The 20087-nt window shown below is 39.2% G+C and overlaps 1 protein-coding gene across 2 annotated transcripts in view; it reads left to right on the forward strand.

Annotated features, from left to right (window-relative positions):
* The first annotated feature begins 1471 nt into the window (after positions 1–1471).
* MAPK1 (mitogen-activated protein kinase 1) overlaps positions 1472–20087 on the forward strand; it is a 38741-nt gene continuing 20125 nt past the window's right edge. For both annotated transcript variants that reach the window (XM_067307199.1, XM_067307200.1), the window contains exons 1-2: positions 1472–1836; positions 18787–18969. In XM_067307199.1, the coding sequence (XP_067163300.1) occupies positions 1694–1836; positions 18787–18969 (326 nt within the window). In that variant the 5' untranslated portion in view covers positions 1472–1693. The remainder of the gene's footprint in view (positions 1837–18786; positions 18970–20087) is intronic.

Genomic DNA, 20087 nt, shown 5'->3' on the forward strand with positions numbered 1-20087 from the left:
ATAGTAGAAATGTCAACAGAAGACTAGAGAGAGCAGTGGCAGAGCTGAGAAAAATGTTGGGAGGAAAAAAGAGGGCAGAGTACAACCAGTGAGAACCTGAGAGGAACTTGATTTGCACGTAACAGCTTCTGGTTAAAGAGGAACACAAAATTAATAGTAGCAACTTTCAAGAAAAGCGTGAGTCAGGGGTAATCGCACAATTTCACCCCGGGGTCTTTCAACAGGCTAAAATGGGTGTGAACATGGACACACTCATGTGCTGAGATATATGGAGATCTGTATGTGATTAATGCATTTTCAAAGGAACAGGAGTGACAGTACATCTAAAAATTGTGGCACTAGTTGTAAAAAATTAAGTAGCAGTAGGATTTCAGATCAGACAGGTACAATTTTTTGCCTTTAAAAACCTTGGAAAGTAAGTATGATGTTTGAAGAACTGCAGAAAATTTTCAGAAGACTCTTATGTCCAACTTTCGGTAAACCTACAGATCATTGTAGGAAAAGAGAGCCTTGTAGGAAAACAGGAAAAATGGACACTATTGCAAGCAACAATTGTGGCCTGATAGAAACTCTAATCAATTAAATCTTCACCTCCTGTTCAAATCCTTGAGTTTATTTACATTCACATGGGAAACAAGTAACAGGAGAATATAATTACATATAAAAACCATATGCTAATCAGAGGTTGCAAAACTAAGCCCTGAAAAGCTAGAAAGTGTCAGAAATAAACTTGCCCTCACTACAGTAAATCAGCTCCCTCCTACAATATTAACCTTGCCCTGCATGACATCAGGGTTTGTAGCCCAGCCAAGAGCAGAGCGCGGCCTGTTCGGTCTCAGACCAGCACCTTAAGCACAAGAGGAATCTTTCCCCCCTGCAGCCGACTCCGGGCCCGGCCCCGCGCAAAGCAGTGCTCCGCACCGCGCACGGCCTGCAGCACAACCAGCGTGTACTGCAGCAGGGGCTAAAGGAAACGGCAGCCGCGTGACAGGGCCGCAGGGAGCGCAGGCCTCGGCCCCAGGCCTCCGTCCCGCGTTTCCTCCGGGCCCTCTGTCAGGCAGCAGCGAGGCCGCCCGCCCCACGCGGAGCCGGCAAGCCCCCGACCCGCTCCGACACCCCCGGGCGCGGCCAGCCCCGCGGGGCCGGGGCTGCGGGGCACCCTGGGCCTTGGCGGGGCCGAGGGACACCCCGCGGCGCGGCCCGACCCCCGCCGCCGCCCGTACACCATTTCCCGGGCCGCGACCGCCGCCGCCACCTGACGCCTCTAATGGCGCCGGGCGGCCGCAGAGGCGGCACGCCCACCACGTGACCCCGCCCCTCCCCCCGCGGCTGCGGCAGCCGCCGTTACCGCAGTCCCCCGGCCCCGCCCCCGGCCCCGCCCCCGCGCGCCTCCTCGCCCCGCCCCGCCCCCGAGCGCCGTGCGTGCGAGCCCCCCCCCTCCCCTCCCCCCGGGCCCTGTGGGTGCGCGCGCGCGTCCGGCAGCGTCTCCTCACAGCGGCGGCGGTGGTGGCGGCGGCGCTGACGGGGGCTCGGAGCCGGCGGCCGGAGCCCCGGAGCGCGGCGGAGCCGGCGACGCCTCTTTTCCTTCCTCCTCACCCCGCATCTCTTTCCTCGCCCTCCTCTTTCCTCCTCACCCCGCCTTCCCCCCCCGCCCCCCCCGCACGCAGTCACCGCGGTTCCCGGCACGGACAACATGGCGGCGGTGTCGGGGGCCGGGGCTGCGGGCGGCGCTGCCAACGCCGGGGGCCCGGAGATGGTGCGGGGCCAAGTGTTCGACGTGGGGCCGCGCTACACCAACCTCTCCTACATCGGCGAGGGGGCCTACGGCATGGTGTGGTGAGTGCCGGCCGCCGCGCCCCGCCGGGCCAGCGCCCTTGCCCTGCACAGCTCCCTCCCTTCCTCCCTCCTCCCGCCGCCCTGCCCGTCCGCAGCCTCCCCGGGGGCTCGGCCGCGGGCTCCGGCCCGCCCTTGCGGGGGGCAGCGGCCCGCGCCGGGCCCTCGGGGGAGGGGAAGCCCGGGCTCCAGCATCCCTGCCTCCTTCCTCGTCCCCGCTTTTCCCTTCGTGCTGCCGCGGCTGTCCCTCCGGCATCGCCCGTCCCCTCCTCGGCCGCCAACCCCCGGCTGCCGTCGCCTCTCCCCCCCGCCAAAATTCCTGCACCGTGGGGTGCAGCTACGCCTCTCGTTTCCTTTCTGTCGTGTGCTCGTTATTTTTAAATTTTTTTGCTCCTGCCTCTCGGGTTGTTTTCTCCCTTTCTTTTTTCTCTCCTTACAGTCATATTATAGACATTGAAAAAGGGGAAAAGGTCGTAACATCATGCTAACAGCTCTGTATTTCTCTTTGTGCATGTGCTGCATGTTTGTAAGGTCATAGTTGATAAACAAAAAAAGTGAATCCGTGCGTACGAATTGCTGCTCCAGTCTGCCTTTTCTTTGGATGTGTTTGTTGTCTGTGTTGCGCAGCCTGCCAGATTATTGTCTAAATTAACATATATACAGGTGAAAGTTCTGTTCAGGTCTTCTAGTTCTTGATTATTTTATGTCATGAAGACTTATGGTAAGCCTCGCTAAAAAGCAGTAGTATGTGTTTGCTTTGGTTAATATCAGTCTTAAAAAGCTAAACGAATGAACTATAAAATACTGAAAACGTAAGCTAACCGGATTTAGAGTGTGAGATAGGTTTTCTTTTAGCAGCCTGCGTTTGGTGGGTTGAGGTGCGATGATGCTGTGAGATGGTATACCTAGTGACTGGACTATAAGACTGACGTGCTCTGTGACCTTAGTTACAATTTCTAATTCTGTTTTCCCCATTAGCAAAACAGAATAAAGTGACTTATTTTTGAATAAGAGATTCAAATTAAAACTGTTTTTGTTGTTTTATCAACTTTCTTCCAACACTGTTTCTATTTCTTCAACGTGTTCAAATTTGACCAGGAGTACTAAATGAGGTTTACAGGTTATGACTTGATGAAAGCTATATCAGTGGTAATGTTCTCTCTCTCTGATGTTTAATCTTTTATAAACTTGTGCGCTTCTCAGTGAAGGCTCTTCGCAGCATCCGAGTATATGTTACAGATTTTACAGCTATGTTGGATTGTGCTAGCTTATTAAAACGAAGTCATCTTGTATTTCAGAGTGGAAGCTTTCATCTAGGCATGAGATTAGCTGGGAGATAAGCCTGTGTTTAAGTTTTGAATTGCGGCCTTCACTTTTTTAGCTATGGGAAGAACCTTCAAAATGTAAATCAAAAATCCTGTTTGTGGCATAAAAATACCCCTATTATCATTTAGTGTATAAATCACAGCAATATATCCAGTCTAAAACTTGTAGCTTATGGTACAGGCCACATTTTATTACTATGCAACTCATCCATGCTGGGACACCTAAGCCGGTGCCCATAATCTCACTACTGAGTGCACTGGTTTACGCTTGCAGTCTGATTTGGAATAGTACTTTCAAGATGTGTGTATAGTCCCACTCATATTAATGGGGTGTTAAAAGTGGTAACTCAGACACTGTGTTAAAGCTAAAATATTTCACCAATGATCAAAGATTACAAGAAGCAGTATGATGGCAGCTCATGCCCTTTTTTGGCATCACTAGGTTAGTATGCAGATATAGGGAAAATATGGCCACTTTCTTCCCTTCCAAATGGTGTGTTATTAAGTTCTGTTACTTAAAATATTAATTTTTTTCTCCAAGACTGGCTATGTAATGTTATCTTTTGTTGAAAAGCTTTTTTTTTTTTTTTTTGGTCTGATATGAATGCTATACACAGTTATTAACAAAAAAAAAATCTCTGGGTCAGTTGAAATATGCATTTGGCTACTGAGTTTTTCCCCTCTGAAGTTATTAATGTGAAGCACTAAATTTGATATGTTGTGCTCTTAATTGTTGCTCTTCTGCCTTGGATGTGAAATGACAGGGAACAAAGTCTCAATTTGTGTTGTATACCTGGTAAGTGTTGGATTGCACATGTTCTAGCTAAATGCCATAGCAAACGTAATGCTTTGTAGTGCACAGCATATGAGCTGCTACGGTTAAATAAGATTACTTATCAATCAATGGAGGTGTAGGTTATGCAGATTAATACTAAATGTTTCATGTCTTGCTTTGATTGGTAATGCAGTGAGGATCTGCAGAAGCCTCTCCCTTGTGAGGTGATTAGAGGGCAAGCTATGAGGGTGAAGATGGAGATATTTCCTGCAGCTGCAAAATCCATTTAAATCTGTATGCTTTAATGAAGGAAAACAAAGCAAGCTTCGGTGTTTTTGTTTTTTAGACCCCCAGCTAACGCATACAACTTCAGAGATTCTAGTTATTCTGCCATAAGGCTTGTTGTATGGAAAGCAAGTGACTTAACTCTTAAAAACCTTCACTCTTGTCTGTTTTTCCTGACCCCTATATTTCTGGGGTTTTGAATTTGGGAGTTGAAAACAAGATAAAATAAAATTCTTTTAATTATGTCACTGAATAAAAGGGCAAATGAAGTGTTCTTAGGGTAACATTGTTACAGCCAGCTTCCATTTTGACTTGGCAGCAGAGAATAGAATGTTTGAGAAATATTGATTAGAACATAAAACAATAGCACAAGAAGTAGAGGAAAATGTTGGAATATACTGTACATGAACATTCTCTCATCTGAATTTGAAAGCCCTTAAAGGCATTTAACTGTTTTCTCTATTACAGTCATTTTAAACTTAACTCTATTTTACTCAAAATTCATTTATCTGAGCAGTATATTTACTGCTATGTTGTGGCTGCACTTTCTCAGATTCGTATGCAAGAGGCATATTATCAGGGAAACCTCAATCATAATGTCCTCCAGTAACGTCCTCTGCCAAAAATGTTCGTTCTTTGATATAGGCTTGCATCTTACCCAGAACTTTTGTTGCTGGGGGTGGTGGTGGTGAAATGATTAATAAGTGGATATCCATGTCAATAGCCTTTTCTAACCTATTTTTTGTTTTCAGTCCTCTTGCATGTGAAACTGGGGAATGACCACAGCGCAAATAAAGTTTTATCTAAGATCTTCAACAATTTCTAGGACTGCAATACATTCTAGCAGCTTTGAGCCATTATTTAGTCATACAGTCATGTTTGTTACTCTGAATTAATTTATCCAAATACATGCAAACACTGTGTCTATTTCTCATGTTCTTCCCCTTTTGCTTAAGAGTTGTTTTGAGGGATTTTGGTGTGAAGTTCTTTATGTAATGATATTCTCTGCCTTTCAGTGATATAAGAGACTATTAACCTGAGAGTCACCTAGAACTGACTTTCAGACAAAGTCTGAAAGTTTCAGAACTAACTTGCAGATGCAAGGTTTTGAGATTCTCTCTTCCTCCCCAAGTCTGGTTTTGGGGTTTTTTTTTTTCGGTTTTGCTTTTGGCAGTGCTGAATATAACCTGTTAACACGCTGTACTCTAAATGCACACAAACAGTGATGAAAATATGACTGTGTTGAGCCTTAAATTTTTGGTCGGAATTGTCCTTCATCTATTCAGTCAGTGGTAATTTGACAAGGATGATCATTTGACAGTTTAAAACAAATCATATTTTTGGAAAGAAATAATTAATGGGAATATGATAAGGATGTTCTATCTTGTGTTCCATTTTTTGGTAACCCCTTATCATCACACTTATGCACATGTGAAGCATCACTGCTGCAAATATTATAAGTAAATAATAAAGATGAATGCAGCTGGAAGAAAATCTTGAAGCTCAAATCCTGCATTTCTTGGCTTGGATTTTACTGTGTTGTTAGAAAGACATCTTTGAGTTGGTGATGTTCTGTAGAAGAGTTACGTTTAAAAATTAAGCTAGTCAGTAGATGAACATTAATGCGATATTGAAAAGGAATAGTTAAAACATTTGGCAGTAGTTTTTTTCAAAGTTCTGTTCTTTTCTAATCTCTCATGGAAGTTCCTTTTAGAGGAGAGAAAATTTTATATGAAAATTGAGAAGTATATTCGTAAAGAGATTCCAAATGGAAAAGATTAGGGAGAGATTGCTCTGTAAGATACAGGCATTTATATTAAAAGATGAAAATAGCATTGATTGGGTTAATGACTGCATAATGTCTTCTCTCAAGACTGTCTGAAATTAGACAAAAAGGTAGTATGGAGACCAGTTGTGCCAATCTATGAGGGTCAAATTGGTGATTTGGAGACTGTTTGCTTGGTGGCGAGGAACAGAAGCAACCTGTAATTTTTTTCTGTTAAATATTCCACTGATCTGGAGTGAGTACTCTGTGATAGACCAAATTTAGAGATACCTGAGCTTGCTTATATGTGCTTTTAGGGAGCACAGCTTGGGTATGGGTGTTGATACCTTTTAATTAACATGTTCTGGTCTCTGTGTTATGGAAAACAGTGAGCTGACACAAGTTACCCAGCTGTAATACGTTCTAGTTAGTGCAAAGATCAGAGTAGAAAGTTAGGGAATGTAATTGGTGGCCGGTTATCAGCTTCTCTCTGGGGAAGAGAGACACAGGGGTAAGCTTTTCCCTTTAGTTAAGTCACTCAGACTGCTAGCACTTCCTTAACCTGACGTGGAAACAAAAAAGGAGCAATTAGAGCTGCTCTTCTTCTGTCCCCTGTGATGCAACAGGTGGTCAGTAAGCTGTTAAGCAGGCATTGGGGAAGGGACAGCAACCACTTCTCTCTGTGCATGTTAGAGCTGTCTTTAAGATTTATGGGAGATGAGAGGTAGCATCTTTTCCTGTCTGCCCAAAGTAATGGGATACTAGCTCAGGAGTTGAAGAGTGCAGCTTAGGGACACTTGCATTTCATAAATAAATACACATTTTCTTAACATAGCATGGTCCAGCCCACAGAAACAGATAAAGATAAATTGAGGGTTTTTTTTAGCATGATTTATCGTGGAAATATGGCTTATGTATTCACATTATCCGTATGTGGTTGTGTTAGTCTGTCTCCTGTACCCCCACATATGGCTCTTGAACCTGTTGCCTGCCTTCCATCAAATTTGACAGATGGTAGAGGTCTTAAATATGCAAACTTCCTGCAGGTTTCTTAAAAGGTATTTTGGTAGAGCACAGAGATTCTATAAACTGGTCCACTGAGGAAGAGACTATATCAAGAGGTCAAATGTGAGAAGTCAGAGACTCCCCCAAGGAAATATTACAAATGCCCCAGTTTCAGGGGTGGGTTTATTGGTACTCCCAAGGAAAACAGAAACATGTAGGAAACCAGGCTTTGTTAGTTCGGTGAGCTACTTGTTTATGAGTGGGGAGATACAGCCTGTAGGAAGAGAGTTAACACTTACCAACTGAGTATGTGTACAGTTCAGCTTTAGCTGAAAACTAGCACTTCACCAACATCATAATTTTTTTAATATGTTGATACTTTGTCATAGCTTTCAACTGTGCTCTAGAAAGGGAATTCACTGATCAGTTTAATAGAAATATTTTTTATGACATCTTGCTGTGGAATATTTCATAGAATAATATAGGCTGGAAGGGACGTCTTGAGGTCACATAGTCCAGCCTCCTGCTCAAAGAAGGGCTAACCTCAGAATTAGATCACGGTGCTCAGGGTCTTGTTCACTCAATTTTTTTGAAAATCTCCAAGGATGGAGATTACAGTTTCTCTGGGCAACATGTTCTAGTGTTTAACCACTTGCATGGTGAAATTCTTGTCCTTATATTCATCAGAATTTCCCTTGCAGCAACTTGGGACCGTTGCCTCTTGTCCTCTGTACTGTTTGCCTCTGCGAAGAGTCTGGATCAGTCTTCTCTGTAATTCCCCTTTAGGTAGTTTAAGACAGAATGGGGTGCTTCCTCATGCCCCCCAGCCTTCTTTTCTCAAGGCTAAGGAAACCAGTTTCCTTAGGATTTTTTTTTTTTTTTTGTATGTCATGTGCTCCAGCCCCCTGTCCATCTTAATGGTTCTCTGCTGGACTTGCTCCAGCACTGGAAGAGAGCAAAACTGGATGCAGTACTCCAGATGTGGCCTCACAGGAGTAATCTCTTTCCTTGACCTGTTAGCTACATACTTACTAATGCAGCCCAGTACATGGTAAGCCTTCGTCGCTGCAAGCACACGCTGCTAATGGACAAAGTTGGATGTTGTTCTGCTTACTTAAAGAATACTTTTATTTCCACTGAAAGCTAGGTATTTTAGAAAATTTTCAAATGACATTTGAAAAAAAGCATATTTTATTAACTGTTTTTAATGACATTTAAAGTAACAGTTTTGATTTGCAAATTGCTCAGATGAAGAGTATGGTTGTACAAGTATATTTTAGAGTGTAATTTTTTTTACTGTGTGTAATGCAAAGTTAATAGTAAATGTGAAACAATATTTTGTTTCGGGTGATTTATCTCTGTGAAGTCTAGATTATATTGCTTGTTAGTTCATTTATGAAAAATAAATGTTTGCTTGTAGATGAATCTCCCTTTCAGAAGGTGACTTATTTTCCTTTGCTTTAGTACAACTTTTCTGGATGTAAAAAAGCTATTCTCATACTCATCTTTTTCTAAGGTATATTAAAAGCCAAACATGAATTACTTCATTATCAGCTTTGAGCAAATAGATTAATTAGATCGAAGTAATGGTTAATCTGATTAATTCAGTTGGAGTTATTTCATCAGAAATTGGTAGATACTCTGGCAAAATGAGATTTCTCATTCTCCATCACTGTGCAGTAGGTTGGTTTCTCTTTCAAAGAGCATTCCTGTCTCCACCCCTTTCCGTTCTGTTTCTAGTCACTGGGTAAGTCTGCTAATGTAGAAGGAGTATCTCGTACAGAACTGTCTGCACTCTGACTGCTGTGGTGGGACATTTTTAGTGCCCTGTTGGCTGTCTACATGCTGGTTGAAAGAAAGACTTGTAAAATGGTTGCTGTGTTTCTCCTTAGGGCTGATTGCCTTTCAGTGGCATAGTTTACTTGTGCGCATGTTATTTTGCTCCCTACTTTGTTTAGTAATACCTAAAATCATAAAAAGTAATTCTATTAAGGGGGAAAAAAAATCTTCTTTTGGAAGTTCTTCTTTTGTATTTTAACAGAATTTTCATAAAATAGTGAAAATGGTGATTAGAATGCAAATGAGAGTTTTTGTTGCATGGTACAAAGTAATTCATCTGTGTTATGAGTACATTTTAACTACCAGCAACTTGTAATTAGACTTATAGTTTATAATATGTAATTACTTCATTTTGCAGTTTTCCTTAAAATTAGCAGCTGTCACTGCAGTACCTTGCTTTTTGTTGGATGGGAAGGCAGTTTGCTCCATGAGATATTGATATGTCCTAAATTAAACTTGAAGTGGTTAGAGCACTCCAAATCATTACTCCCCAAACTGCTTCAGTTGATCAGCCCAGAATTTGCCCAATTTTACTGGGATTTGTTGTTTTACAGGGTTTAGTGTTGGCATGTCTTTTTTTAAGCATGCAAAAAAATGCCCTGTAAACTGATACTCAAGAGAAGTAACCTCTGGTAGTGGTGAAATTTGCAGTGCTAGTGTTTTTTTTTTTTTTTTTCAAATGAACTCTAACAGTTAGCTTGCTTTCTTTGCTGCTTGGTGATGCTTCTTACGTTGGACTGATGTTTCTACAGGTTTATGGAACCCCTCTGCTTCTGAGTATGCATAAATGATTTTGTTCAGGGTTTGGGGGGGGGGATGCTTGCTGTTGCATCCTTTTGGAGTTAAACGTCAAACTATTTTTCCTGAAGATTTACATCATGTGGAATCAAAGAATTAAATAAGCTAATTTCTGAAAAATAAAGTAATTGTGTGGATCTTATATTGTCTTCCATTTTGTAAAGCTGCTTTTAGGAAAAGTGTTTGGGATAGAAGAAAAAGCTAGAACTTTATTAGGCAAAAGAGTAAACCTGATTGTCACTTTTGGTTATACCATTACCATTCACAGCTCCTTTGGAAGCACTTTCTCACCCCTCTGAGGGAAAGAAGAAGGATACTTCCTGTAAACATGTAACCTGCTTTGCTGCTGCTCATAGGTTTTTTTCCGAGGATCTGGAGTGATACTAGTTACATAACTGACCTGTCTTCACTTTTCTTGGTTGCTTCTTGTTGCATCTCTGAGAAGTCATAAGCACAGAATGAGGAAGCCAGCACTTTATTGGCTCATGTTTGGAGGTTTAGTTTTCAGGACAATCAGGGTTAGAAACTTAAGCTGTGGTTTTCATGATTGACTTATGCTGATCTAAGCCTGTGCTGCTTCTAAAGGGGCAGCCTTTCCTTCCCTGCCTCAGGTCATGTAATTCCTTCCTCCTCTCTTCTGCTGGTGCTAGTGCTTACACAGCTGCAGAGTTAACTGTGTTGGAGAACTGTTTTAGCTGAAAAGTAAATTCACTTTTTTTTTTTTTTTTTTTTTTTAGTAGAGGAAATAATTGCACCGGTAGACCTCTAAAATGGGGAAGACAAGTGGAAAGGCAAAAAGTAGACAAAATAGTAAGACGTAAGAGACTATTTGACAAGTCTATTTTCTGGAGTCTGACCTGAAGTGAACTGAAGTGGCATAAAACAGAGCAGACTAATAGGGTGATTTGGAGTCATAGTGGTAAACAGTTAAAGGTATAGAAGGAAAAATACATATAAAAAGGCACAGGAAATTGAGAGAACTGATGGGTTTCCTGGAACAACTAAGATTGATCAGAACACAATGAAGTTAAGTGACTTCTTTAACCAAACTTAATACAGAATATTGGGTGAAATAGCTAATATTTTTATAATACTAATGTTAAGGTGTAGTTCTAGAATCACCTCTATATTTTGTCTTAATAGGTGCTAACAAAACAACTGATCATTTGGTCTGCCACGCCCAGGATTATGAATTGACTGAGCTTTTGGTGATTTTAATTCATTTGATAGACTTGGACTCCATTTGCCTTGGCTAGATATTTCTGTTCAAAATAGTAGGAATGATCTAAGGAGTTAAACTATGAAATCGTGTGCATAGTAAATAGCTCAGAATTATAATGCTGCAGAAGGTCCCATCAGATTTTACTTTTCCAATTCTGAAAAAAGAAAATTGTGCCTTTGTAACCTACAAGAATTATTTGAATAGACTATCGAAAACAAACCTCTCTTACAGAAGGTTACAAAAGGGACTTAAGAATTCATGGTGTGAAGGTCAATAAATTGTGGTAGAACAGAAACTCCCAAAGAATAAAACCACTTAAGAGCAATTATTCACTTTTGTCATGGTGGGAAAGACTTGGCATAATTGTGCTGGAAACCTTTAATGTTAGGACTGGTATTAAACGATATGGGGAAAATGGCTGAAAAAGTACATGGTAAAGGTGAAGGTAATGCAGTTATATTTTAGTGCAGACTGGAGAGAACTGGGGCAATCTTCGGAGATCTAACAAAGTAATGTTAGCGATCATCGTAATGATCGACCAGTCAGCATTGATTATTTGGGCGCCTTGCTATGCACTTGGGATAAACTAGAGGACACTGTTTTAGAAATAAGGTGTCCCTCCCCTCCTCCTTCCCCCTCATTTTTGGAAAAGGAAAGAAACAATCAACTTTAACAAATACAATCCAAAATAGCATGTTCAGGTCATCTTCCATTAAAAAAAAAAAAAAAAGTAGCAGGCCTTGATGATTTGGTGATGAGCAACAGATAAAAAGGGACTAAGGATACAGATAAATTCATGATGTGTGTGTAAAGTATGACAGTTGCTTTACACAGGGGTCATGATACAAGATTTAGAAACAGCTGTTTGTATTTTCTTAGCCAAAAGCAATAATCTATCCAGTGATCCTGGCAAATCAAAAACCACTAAAAGAAAATAAATGTTCAAATAGCATGCAGTTAGGAATTTTCAGGCAGGGCCAGGTTAATCCTGCTGCAAAATGGATCATATCTACTTTTTAGTTATTTTAATGTTCTCTGTTGCTCAGCCTTCCTTCACTGCCATTTTTGTAGCATGAAATTTAAAAAAAAAAAGAAAAAAGCAGTGAAATTGACAGTGACTGTTCTGTGCTTACAAACAGCCATCGTTTGTTTTTGTTTTTCTTCTCCTCAACAAAAAGAAGAGTTAAATCTGTGGTCATCCTGTAATTTATAACTTCAGGTAGTTTTCTGATACTTTGTATACAAATGGTGGAGAATTCAGCAATCAGGTGATTGTTTGAATAGCTATGTTTAGAGGGACCCACTGTATGTTTCTCCTGTCTCACTTTCACTTTTGAAAACTTTAATACTGGATATTTCATGGCTGTATGATGGATGAAAGAAGGTCCATTTCCCAAACACTCAGTTTTTTGGGAATACTGTATATACTGCTTGTATCCAAATTTACTCTGAAGTATCTCAGTTTTGAATTCAAGTGTTTTGGCTTTTTCTTTCATTATAGTCTTGCTAGTACTTATATGTATTTCATTAAGACTGAGAAGGTAACACATACTGCTGGCTTTTAATAATCAATGGGGAGTGTCTGTAGCATACCAATAGATAATTCAAAAGTGCTGAATTACAACATATTTGACTCTTGTCCCTCTGAGTGGCATGCAAAAGTGTCCAGTGGTTGTGTCCATAAAGTTATATAATGTTTATGAGGCTTGAAAAACAACTAGAGCCTCAAGGCTGAGGGTTTTTCTTTCCCAAGAATCTAATACTTGAGTATCTCTCTCTTTTCATAGATTTAAGTTTTCTACGTGGTCGAAATTAGAATCTATAAATATAAATCTTTAATGAAGAAAGAGGTAGAAATGTCTTAAGATGCTCCTTTTTTTGTAGTTTATCTGTGATGCATGGTGCAGTAGAAAAGAATATTCCTCATCTCTCTCACTTCCTCCTAACTTTATAAAAGGAGAGGGATAATGACTCTCACAAAATAAAATTCAATTATTAATTCTGTCACCGTTTGTTTTTTATTTTACTGTTCCTTTAAACATTTAAAATATCATCTTCATTATTTCCTGTGACAGAATGGATAGGAACCCTTAAGGTGTAAGGGTGCAATCTACAGAAATGACAAGCTAGATTAATCCTGGATTTATCACTGAATATCACTGAATTTTTATCTAATGCAAAAGCATTATATTTCCTGAATTCACAACTGAGAAGCCTAGGAAATGTTCAGTTATTAAGAACTTCTTTTAGAGAAAGCTAATAAATCGACTCTTAGGCAAGAAGCGGATTGCCTTTTTATATACTGAGGCCCATTAAAACAAGGCAAATACACCTTAAATCTGAATATCTGTGTGTTCCTTTTAAAAACAGATGCTGATTTTGTAAGGTAGTAGTAATAAAAAAGGTCTAATGAGTAGTATGCTTATTTAGCTTCAAAAATAATATGAAAAAGTGGAAGTAACAAAGACTTCTAATAACCTTAGATATTTACAGTTGGGGTCAAAAAGTATATTCAGTATTATAAAGTTGACACCTTTATTGGATGTCCTCAAATCTGAAACTCACTTTGACTCTTTTTATCCTTTTTCCAGTCTTTGCTCTTTGAAGAAAAAAAAAAAAATTCTCAGTCGGAATAATCCACTGTAGCTCCCTACATTTTGATCATCTGGAGTCAGAAACAATTATTCTGAAGAAACTGAAGGAGTTGATGTTTGATTATATATATTTTAAAAAAAGAAATCACACCCCATAGCCACCTTCCCCCAGCCAAGAAGTTGTGGCAAATTAATGGAACAGTCCATTATGATACTGCTAGGCAACTATATAGTAATAATGTGTTATTTTTCTTACAGCAGTCTTAAAAATAAGTTTAAGCTATTTTCATCGTAACTTGATAAATGTCAGTATGTTGTGGAAATGTCTACGATTGAGCTAAATGTAGACTCAGTAAAAAAGAGTAAACATCTTTATAGGTTGGCTTGTTTGCTTGGAATTATTTTTCCCTTCCCTATCCTAGTTGTAAGCAGTATTTCAGAGAGATTTTTATCCCTGGATATGCCCTTGGAATCTTGTTACCACGGCAACACAAAACCACTGATAAAACATCCTTTTAAAACTTCAAATCAGTCTTTTATTTAGAGTTGTAATTAGGATGTTTGCTAGTAGCATTGTGGATTTTTATGTATATGTATGCATATACTAACAGCAGCCTGTAAAACAGCTATAAGGTGAATAATCCTAGAGGTGCTGGAGGAAAAACCCATGATGGGGTAAGCCTTCAGGCAGCATGGTAGAGGAGTGTAATGAGGACGGAGGGTGCTGACAGAGTAGGCAGTTGTTTTTCAATGGTTATATGAAGAAACAGCCCTCTGTGGGATGTAACTACTGCCAGAAGCTGGCTTCTTTCCTCACGGCAGCTGCAGCGTGCTCTCACTTGTTCCAGTTCTGCTCCGAAATGAAACACGTGAAGAATAGAAATGGATGGAAGAACATGCAGCAGCCATTGTGGGTAGAAGGAGCTAAGTTTTGGCATTAGTCCCATTCTGTCTAGTGAAAAGCTTTTCTTCCTTGAGAAGGAATTAGTGGGAGACAGGCTACGTAACAGATTCAACTTAATAATTGGCATGTTTTTTTTCTTTAAGCTCCTCAGATATTGCAGTGCGTGTTCTGGTTATTGGACTTGGAAGCAGCCCCACCCTGGGCATTTTAAACAGGAAGTCAGTATCAGAGCAGTAAAAGGATAAGACACTGGCTTTAAAAACTGCATGACACAATTTCTTAGGTTATAAATGCTCATGTATTTATTTTGTATGGCTGTGCAAGATGTTTTATTTATTCAAAACTTTGTAATATATATATACAAGATGCTTAATATTAGGAATGATAAAACTGCACTGTTAGGGCTTGTATTGGTTTTTATGAAGGGTCTTAAGAGTATCTAGATAATAGTGCTATAGCAGGTTGTCACAGGATAGTAAGCACAGCTTGAAATAGGAATAATGTTGTATATATTAGAGTTGGGCAGTGGCAAAATCTATATTTAAAATTATCATGTTACAAATAAATAGCCCTCACAGCTGAATGGTTGCATCAGCTTGTGAGGCTGTACACCATTAGAGGGGAAAGAAGTCCTTCTTTTTGAGTAATTAAAATATTAGTAACTAGCTTCACCATAATGTGAATAACGGAAAACATTAAAAGGGAAAGTTCTATATGCAGTGATTGGTATAAGTTATTAGTAATTATAAACTAGAAGTTATAAATTAGCACTCTGAAGGTTGTTGGTCTGAATTCTTATGGTCAGTATGTGAAGTGTTATTGACGCTTTAGAGATCTTTATCTTCTCGGGAAAAAGCCTTGATAATAGAAGGTTCTTTTCTTTAGAAGGTTGTCCCAGTTAACTGATTCAGAGAAAATATAAACAGTTGTGAGATTTATGTAAAAGCTGAATGTCTAGACAACTAGGTTAGACTATGCACACCGGGACAGCACTTCCAGAATGCAGATCATCTAAATTTAGGACATGTTTGGTGGCAGACAGGATAAATCTGTGGAGCTATTCCTCACTAAACTGTAGGGGGAGCCTAGATGATTATTAGTCATAAAATTAGGTCTCTAATTCTAGCTAAGGTTAAGCAAGATAAATCCTGCGTTAGGAGATAAGTAAGCTTTCTATTAACTGCAGTGAGTTAATGCATGAGAGTTTGGATTTGCATTTTTTATAGTTGTTGTGTTTCATAGGCTAACGCCATCAATGAACAACATGTGCATAAGCAGCATGTTTGTCGGTAAACCTGGTGTTGATGGTAGAAGTTGAATGGAGATTGTGAGGAATAGGAACAGGCTTTGGGAAATGACTAAGTCTTTGACCTATGAAGGACCCAATTGTGTTAGTTTCCTACCTAGTGAAATAAGTATTGCTATATGTGGTATGTGAATGAGAGAGAACATACAGCTCTCCATTTCTACAGAAATTCAGTCTAACATGTAGTTTTAAGGACAGGGACCATGTTTTCTGCCTAAATAATAGCAAACAAATTGAAACCATTAGTGGGTTAAACTGATTTCCCCCTTCCCCCCCCCCCACGTATTTTAACATCAGCATCTTCAGGGTCTTGAAGGTCTTCAGGTCACATGTCTTATTAAAAGGGCACTGGTTCTTAAAGGGTCACAGGGCTTACTCAAGGCCATATTTGTTTTAAGGGCTGTGACTTTGAGAATGTGAAATGTTGTTAACTTGATAATACAGATTCTCTGTGTACCTATATTGTTCGTGTTATTTAAAATATGCATAAGCAAATGTATATAACTACTTGTATGATTAGCTTCTTGTTCATAGGAATTTGGGTAATGTTTCAGACATTTATGTTACAAAAAAGCCCATTTTTGAGAAAGTGTAATAATGGAAATAAATCCACTGTCTCTTTTAATGTTTCAACTAAATTTGATTTCGTTTTTGCTCTTGTCAGCTCAGTCTTCGCAACAGTAACATAAATGCATATTTAGGTACATTAGTGTGGTGAGATCTTCTGATAGGAACAGAAAAATGACTGTATGCAAAATGTACACTGAAGAGGAAATTGATTACATCTTTACTGCAGATACTTTACTTTTTCCATACTGAATCGTGTGTTGCATAGTAGAACCATCTGAAAACAAAAACGTCCTTCTTTTTTTAAGAATAGCCTAAGCCGCCTTCTAACAAAATGCTTCAAGAACTATAATTGAAATTGAGCTGCAAGAGAGAAAATCATAGCATATTTGATTGATTCACGTTCATTGAATCTCTACAAAGATGCATTTTTTTCACCAACAACCAACTTTTGCTTGAGAAACAAAAACTTCCAATGTAATCTCAAAAACAGAGTTTTATCAAATACTGTAAGTGATTAGGAGTTTTTATTTAAGCAGCATCAATTGCTAAATATTGGGCATGTTGCCTTTTTCTATGCTGCATAGCTGCTGCTGTCCAGTACTTTGAAAGGAAGTAAGGTTCTGCACTGTGGGAGAAAAAATATACTTCAGTCAATACAAAGAAGGAAGTAGGAGGCTTGTGTAAAATGATAAAATGAACCATATAATTGTTTTATTTCTTTTCCCAAACACAGGTTTTTCTTCAGAATTATTTCTAGTTTTGTCTTCTGCTTGTGACTTACCTTACTGGTGTATTGTAAGCAACTCAGGTGATTAACTGATTAACTAAGAAAATTACTAAAGGCAAAGTGCTCTTGAAGGCTATGTGAAGTTCCACTTACAGCATTTGGTTATTACCTGTTTTGAGATTTGTGAACTGTTCATGTGTTATCTATAAATATGTAATAGCAGCAGTCATAATTAACACTTGCTTAGCATGTGGAATTTCAAAACACCCTATGGAGCATTTGAGATCAGTGTTTCTGGAGGCAAATAAAATTTGCAGCCTGTCTGTGCTTATAGACTGGAATTATGGATGCAGACAGATCAATGTGATTCTGTGGAAAAATCATGCAAAAGGATGTCAGTACATATACATGAGCCATATGAGTTTCTCAGTGGCAGCAGAGGTTCTCTGTCATTTTTAATAGCGAAAGTGAAAAATGTTACATTTCTGTATACAGTAGTAATATAATTTCTCAGGAACACCTTCTTGCACCACAAATCTGCTTTGTGTTAGAAGAATCTGAAGTGCTCGGGCATCTGAATTCCTTTTAGGTCCTCTTTTCTAATCAGATACCAGGACATCTCCGCAGAGTAATGCCACTTAAGAGGGTTTCAGAGAATGTTCTGTGATGTGATTATGGAAAATCTGTCGAATGTAAAGCCTGTCTGGCTAGTATGTTTATTTTTTTTATATGAAATAGTTGAGACTAGCAGAAATGTAGGCTTGATTATTTCTTAATTTTGAAACAAATCAATAGAGAATAAAAAGAAATTTTAGGTGACCAGAGAAGCCTCTGTGTGTATTTAAAATATATATACACTCAATTACCATATACTTTTAATACAGAGAGAAAATATGATAATGATATGCTTTATCATTTGCATAAGCAGGACCATGTAAAACATCCTAAAATTTATAAGTCAGTAATAAGTCTTGAATCTAAATTCTAAAAAATCATAAATGTTTTCATGAGCCTTTTTACCAGTTGAAATATTCTTCATAAATAGTGGGCATTTTGGACAGAAATACCAAAGCTGCTTTATTAGACATAGCTAGGAATGCCTTTCTGAACTTCTGAAAGCAGAGTACTCTAACTGTAGCAGCCAGTGTGTTTATTAATACAGATCAAAATCAACATGTTCCTTGAGTGCACTGCTCCTTGCTTTGGCCTCACATGAGTAGTCTAATTTTTCTTTTCTGGAACTCACTTGTCTTTGGAGTTGAGCGTAGAAAGGTGTTTTCACAAGTTCTCCATCCCTTTGTTCTACAATGTCTAATCTTCACTGGAGATGCTGAAAATGTAACTTGATGGAGGAGTCAAAGGTTGTGGCAGTTGGAATTACTTGCAGGAGGTAGACTTGGGTGTGGAATTCACTACTTGAAAGATGATTTCCAAAGGTTTTTTTACTCTCCAAAGTGAGTGGGTTAACCTAAGGTGAACTTTTTATTTCAAATTTCTTTCTTAATGATTAAAGCTTATAGGAAAAGATTCAAACTTGTTTTTTCCACAGGCTGGTGAAGAAGATGAATGCTTTTTTCTTTGTTCAGATACCAAAAAATCAGCAGATTTTGAGTCAGTTGGAAAAGATGAGGACTTGTAGATATCGAAATGAGCTGGTGATAGTGCATAAATATTTTATCTGTTTATCAAACTAAAAAAATACATGCCACTGTGGCCACTCTTCATAAAATGTAAAACAAGTGTGCTGCCCCTAGATGCAGCTGAATTCACGTTCTTGCTTTTTGAAGTGAATGAATTTAACATTCCTTATAACTATAATGTTATTGATTCTCTTCCAGTTCTGCCTATGATAACGTCAACAAAGTTCGAGTTGCTATAAAAAAAATCAGTCCTTTTGAGCATCAGACATATTGCCAGAGAACTCTGAGAGAGATTAAGATTCTGCTGCGCTTCAGGCATGAGAATATTATTGGAATAAATGATATTATCAGAGCTCCGACTATTGAACAAATGAAAGATGTGTATCCTTTTAAAGTTCAAGTTGTTCTTCATAATTACTGATGGGTGCCTTCTCCTTCCCTGTTCAGCGTATTTCCCCCTTTCCATTCTCTTCCTTACTAAATTTTAATCAAAGCTTATCTCTTATTATTGTGAATTGAAAGGGAAGTTTAAAGAGTCCCTGATTTCATACCTAGGTGAGCACAAGTTTTGTTTGTTCTTTTTCGGGTAAAGAAATATATGTTCATTTCTATTTTTCAGGGCAAAGGACTCAGCATTGTAGAGCTGGACTTAGTTTAGTCACTTAATCCTAGAACTACCTGCATTCTCCACAGAGCCTTTGTTAGTACTATCTGATTGCTCTGAGGGGAAAATAAAATGGCCCAACTCTGGTATAATTGTCTAAGTTTTCTGTAAAGAATAGAATCTTTTCTTGAAGAATGGAAAGGCTACATCTTAAAAGAAAAAAAAAAAAACACCCCCAGCACCCCACAGTTTTACAGTGCTTCCTGCATACATGAAAAGTCTCAGACTGAACATGGGCAGGTAAACATGCTTGATTAATATATGTAAATACAGCCTTTCTGTTGTTGTTCTTCCATAGGAAACTTGGCTTCATGAGTTAGCTAACATAAGTAGTGGTCTTAGCCAGGAGACTATACCTGAGATACAAGGCCTTGTTTAGATTCAGCCAGCTTAACTTGCCCAAGTCCGTACACATGGTTTCTGTTGGCTTCCCTAGGTCTCTGTAGGCGCCTGCCCAATAAAAAACCTAGAAACATGGAGGCAGAAATTGAATTCACTGAATATAGGTCAAATGTTTTCACTTCATAAATTAGCAATATATTGTTTGAGTTCAGTCAGTCTTATGTGGGAGTCTGAGGTTGCTTTTCCATGACCAGTCTGAAGTAACACAAGTGCATGCTGCCTCCAAAAAGATGTCGTAGTAGTGTGTTCCAGTCTGTACCCAGAGGAGAGGATGGGAACACCCAGCTGGGATGGCAGTAGCAGTGTTTTCCAGTGAAGCCCTGTTCATTTCAGTGAAAAATGATAATGAAACTACAACCAAAGAGTTAACTTGTTCTATTAGAGCAGAAAAAAACCTCTGTTCTTCTTGTTTATCCCAATCTTAGGAAAAATC

The sequence above is a fragment of the Apteryx mantelli genome, chromosome 17 (genome assembly GCF_036417845.1).
Source record: "Apteryx mantelli isolate bAptMan1 chromosome 17, bAptMan1.hap1, whole genome shotgun sequence".
Classification (NCBI taxonomy): domain Eukaryota; kingdom Metazoa; phylum Chordata; class Aves; order Apterygiformes; family Apterygidae; genus Apteryx; species Apteryx mantelli.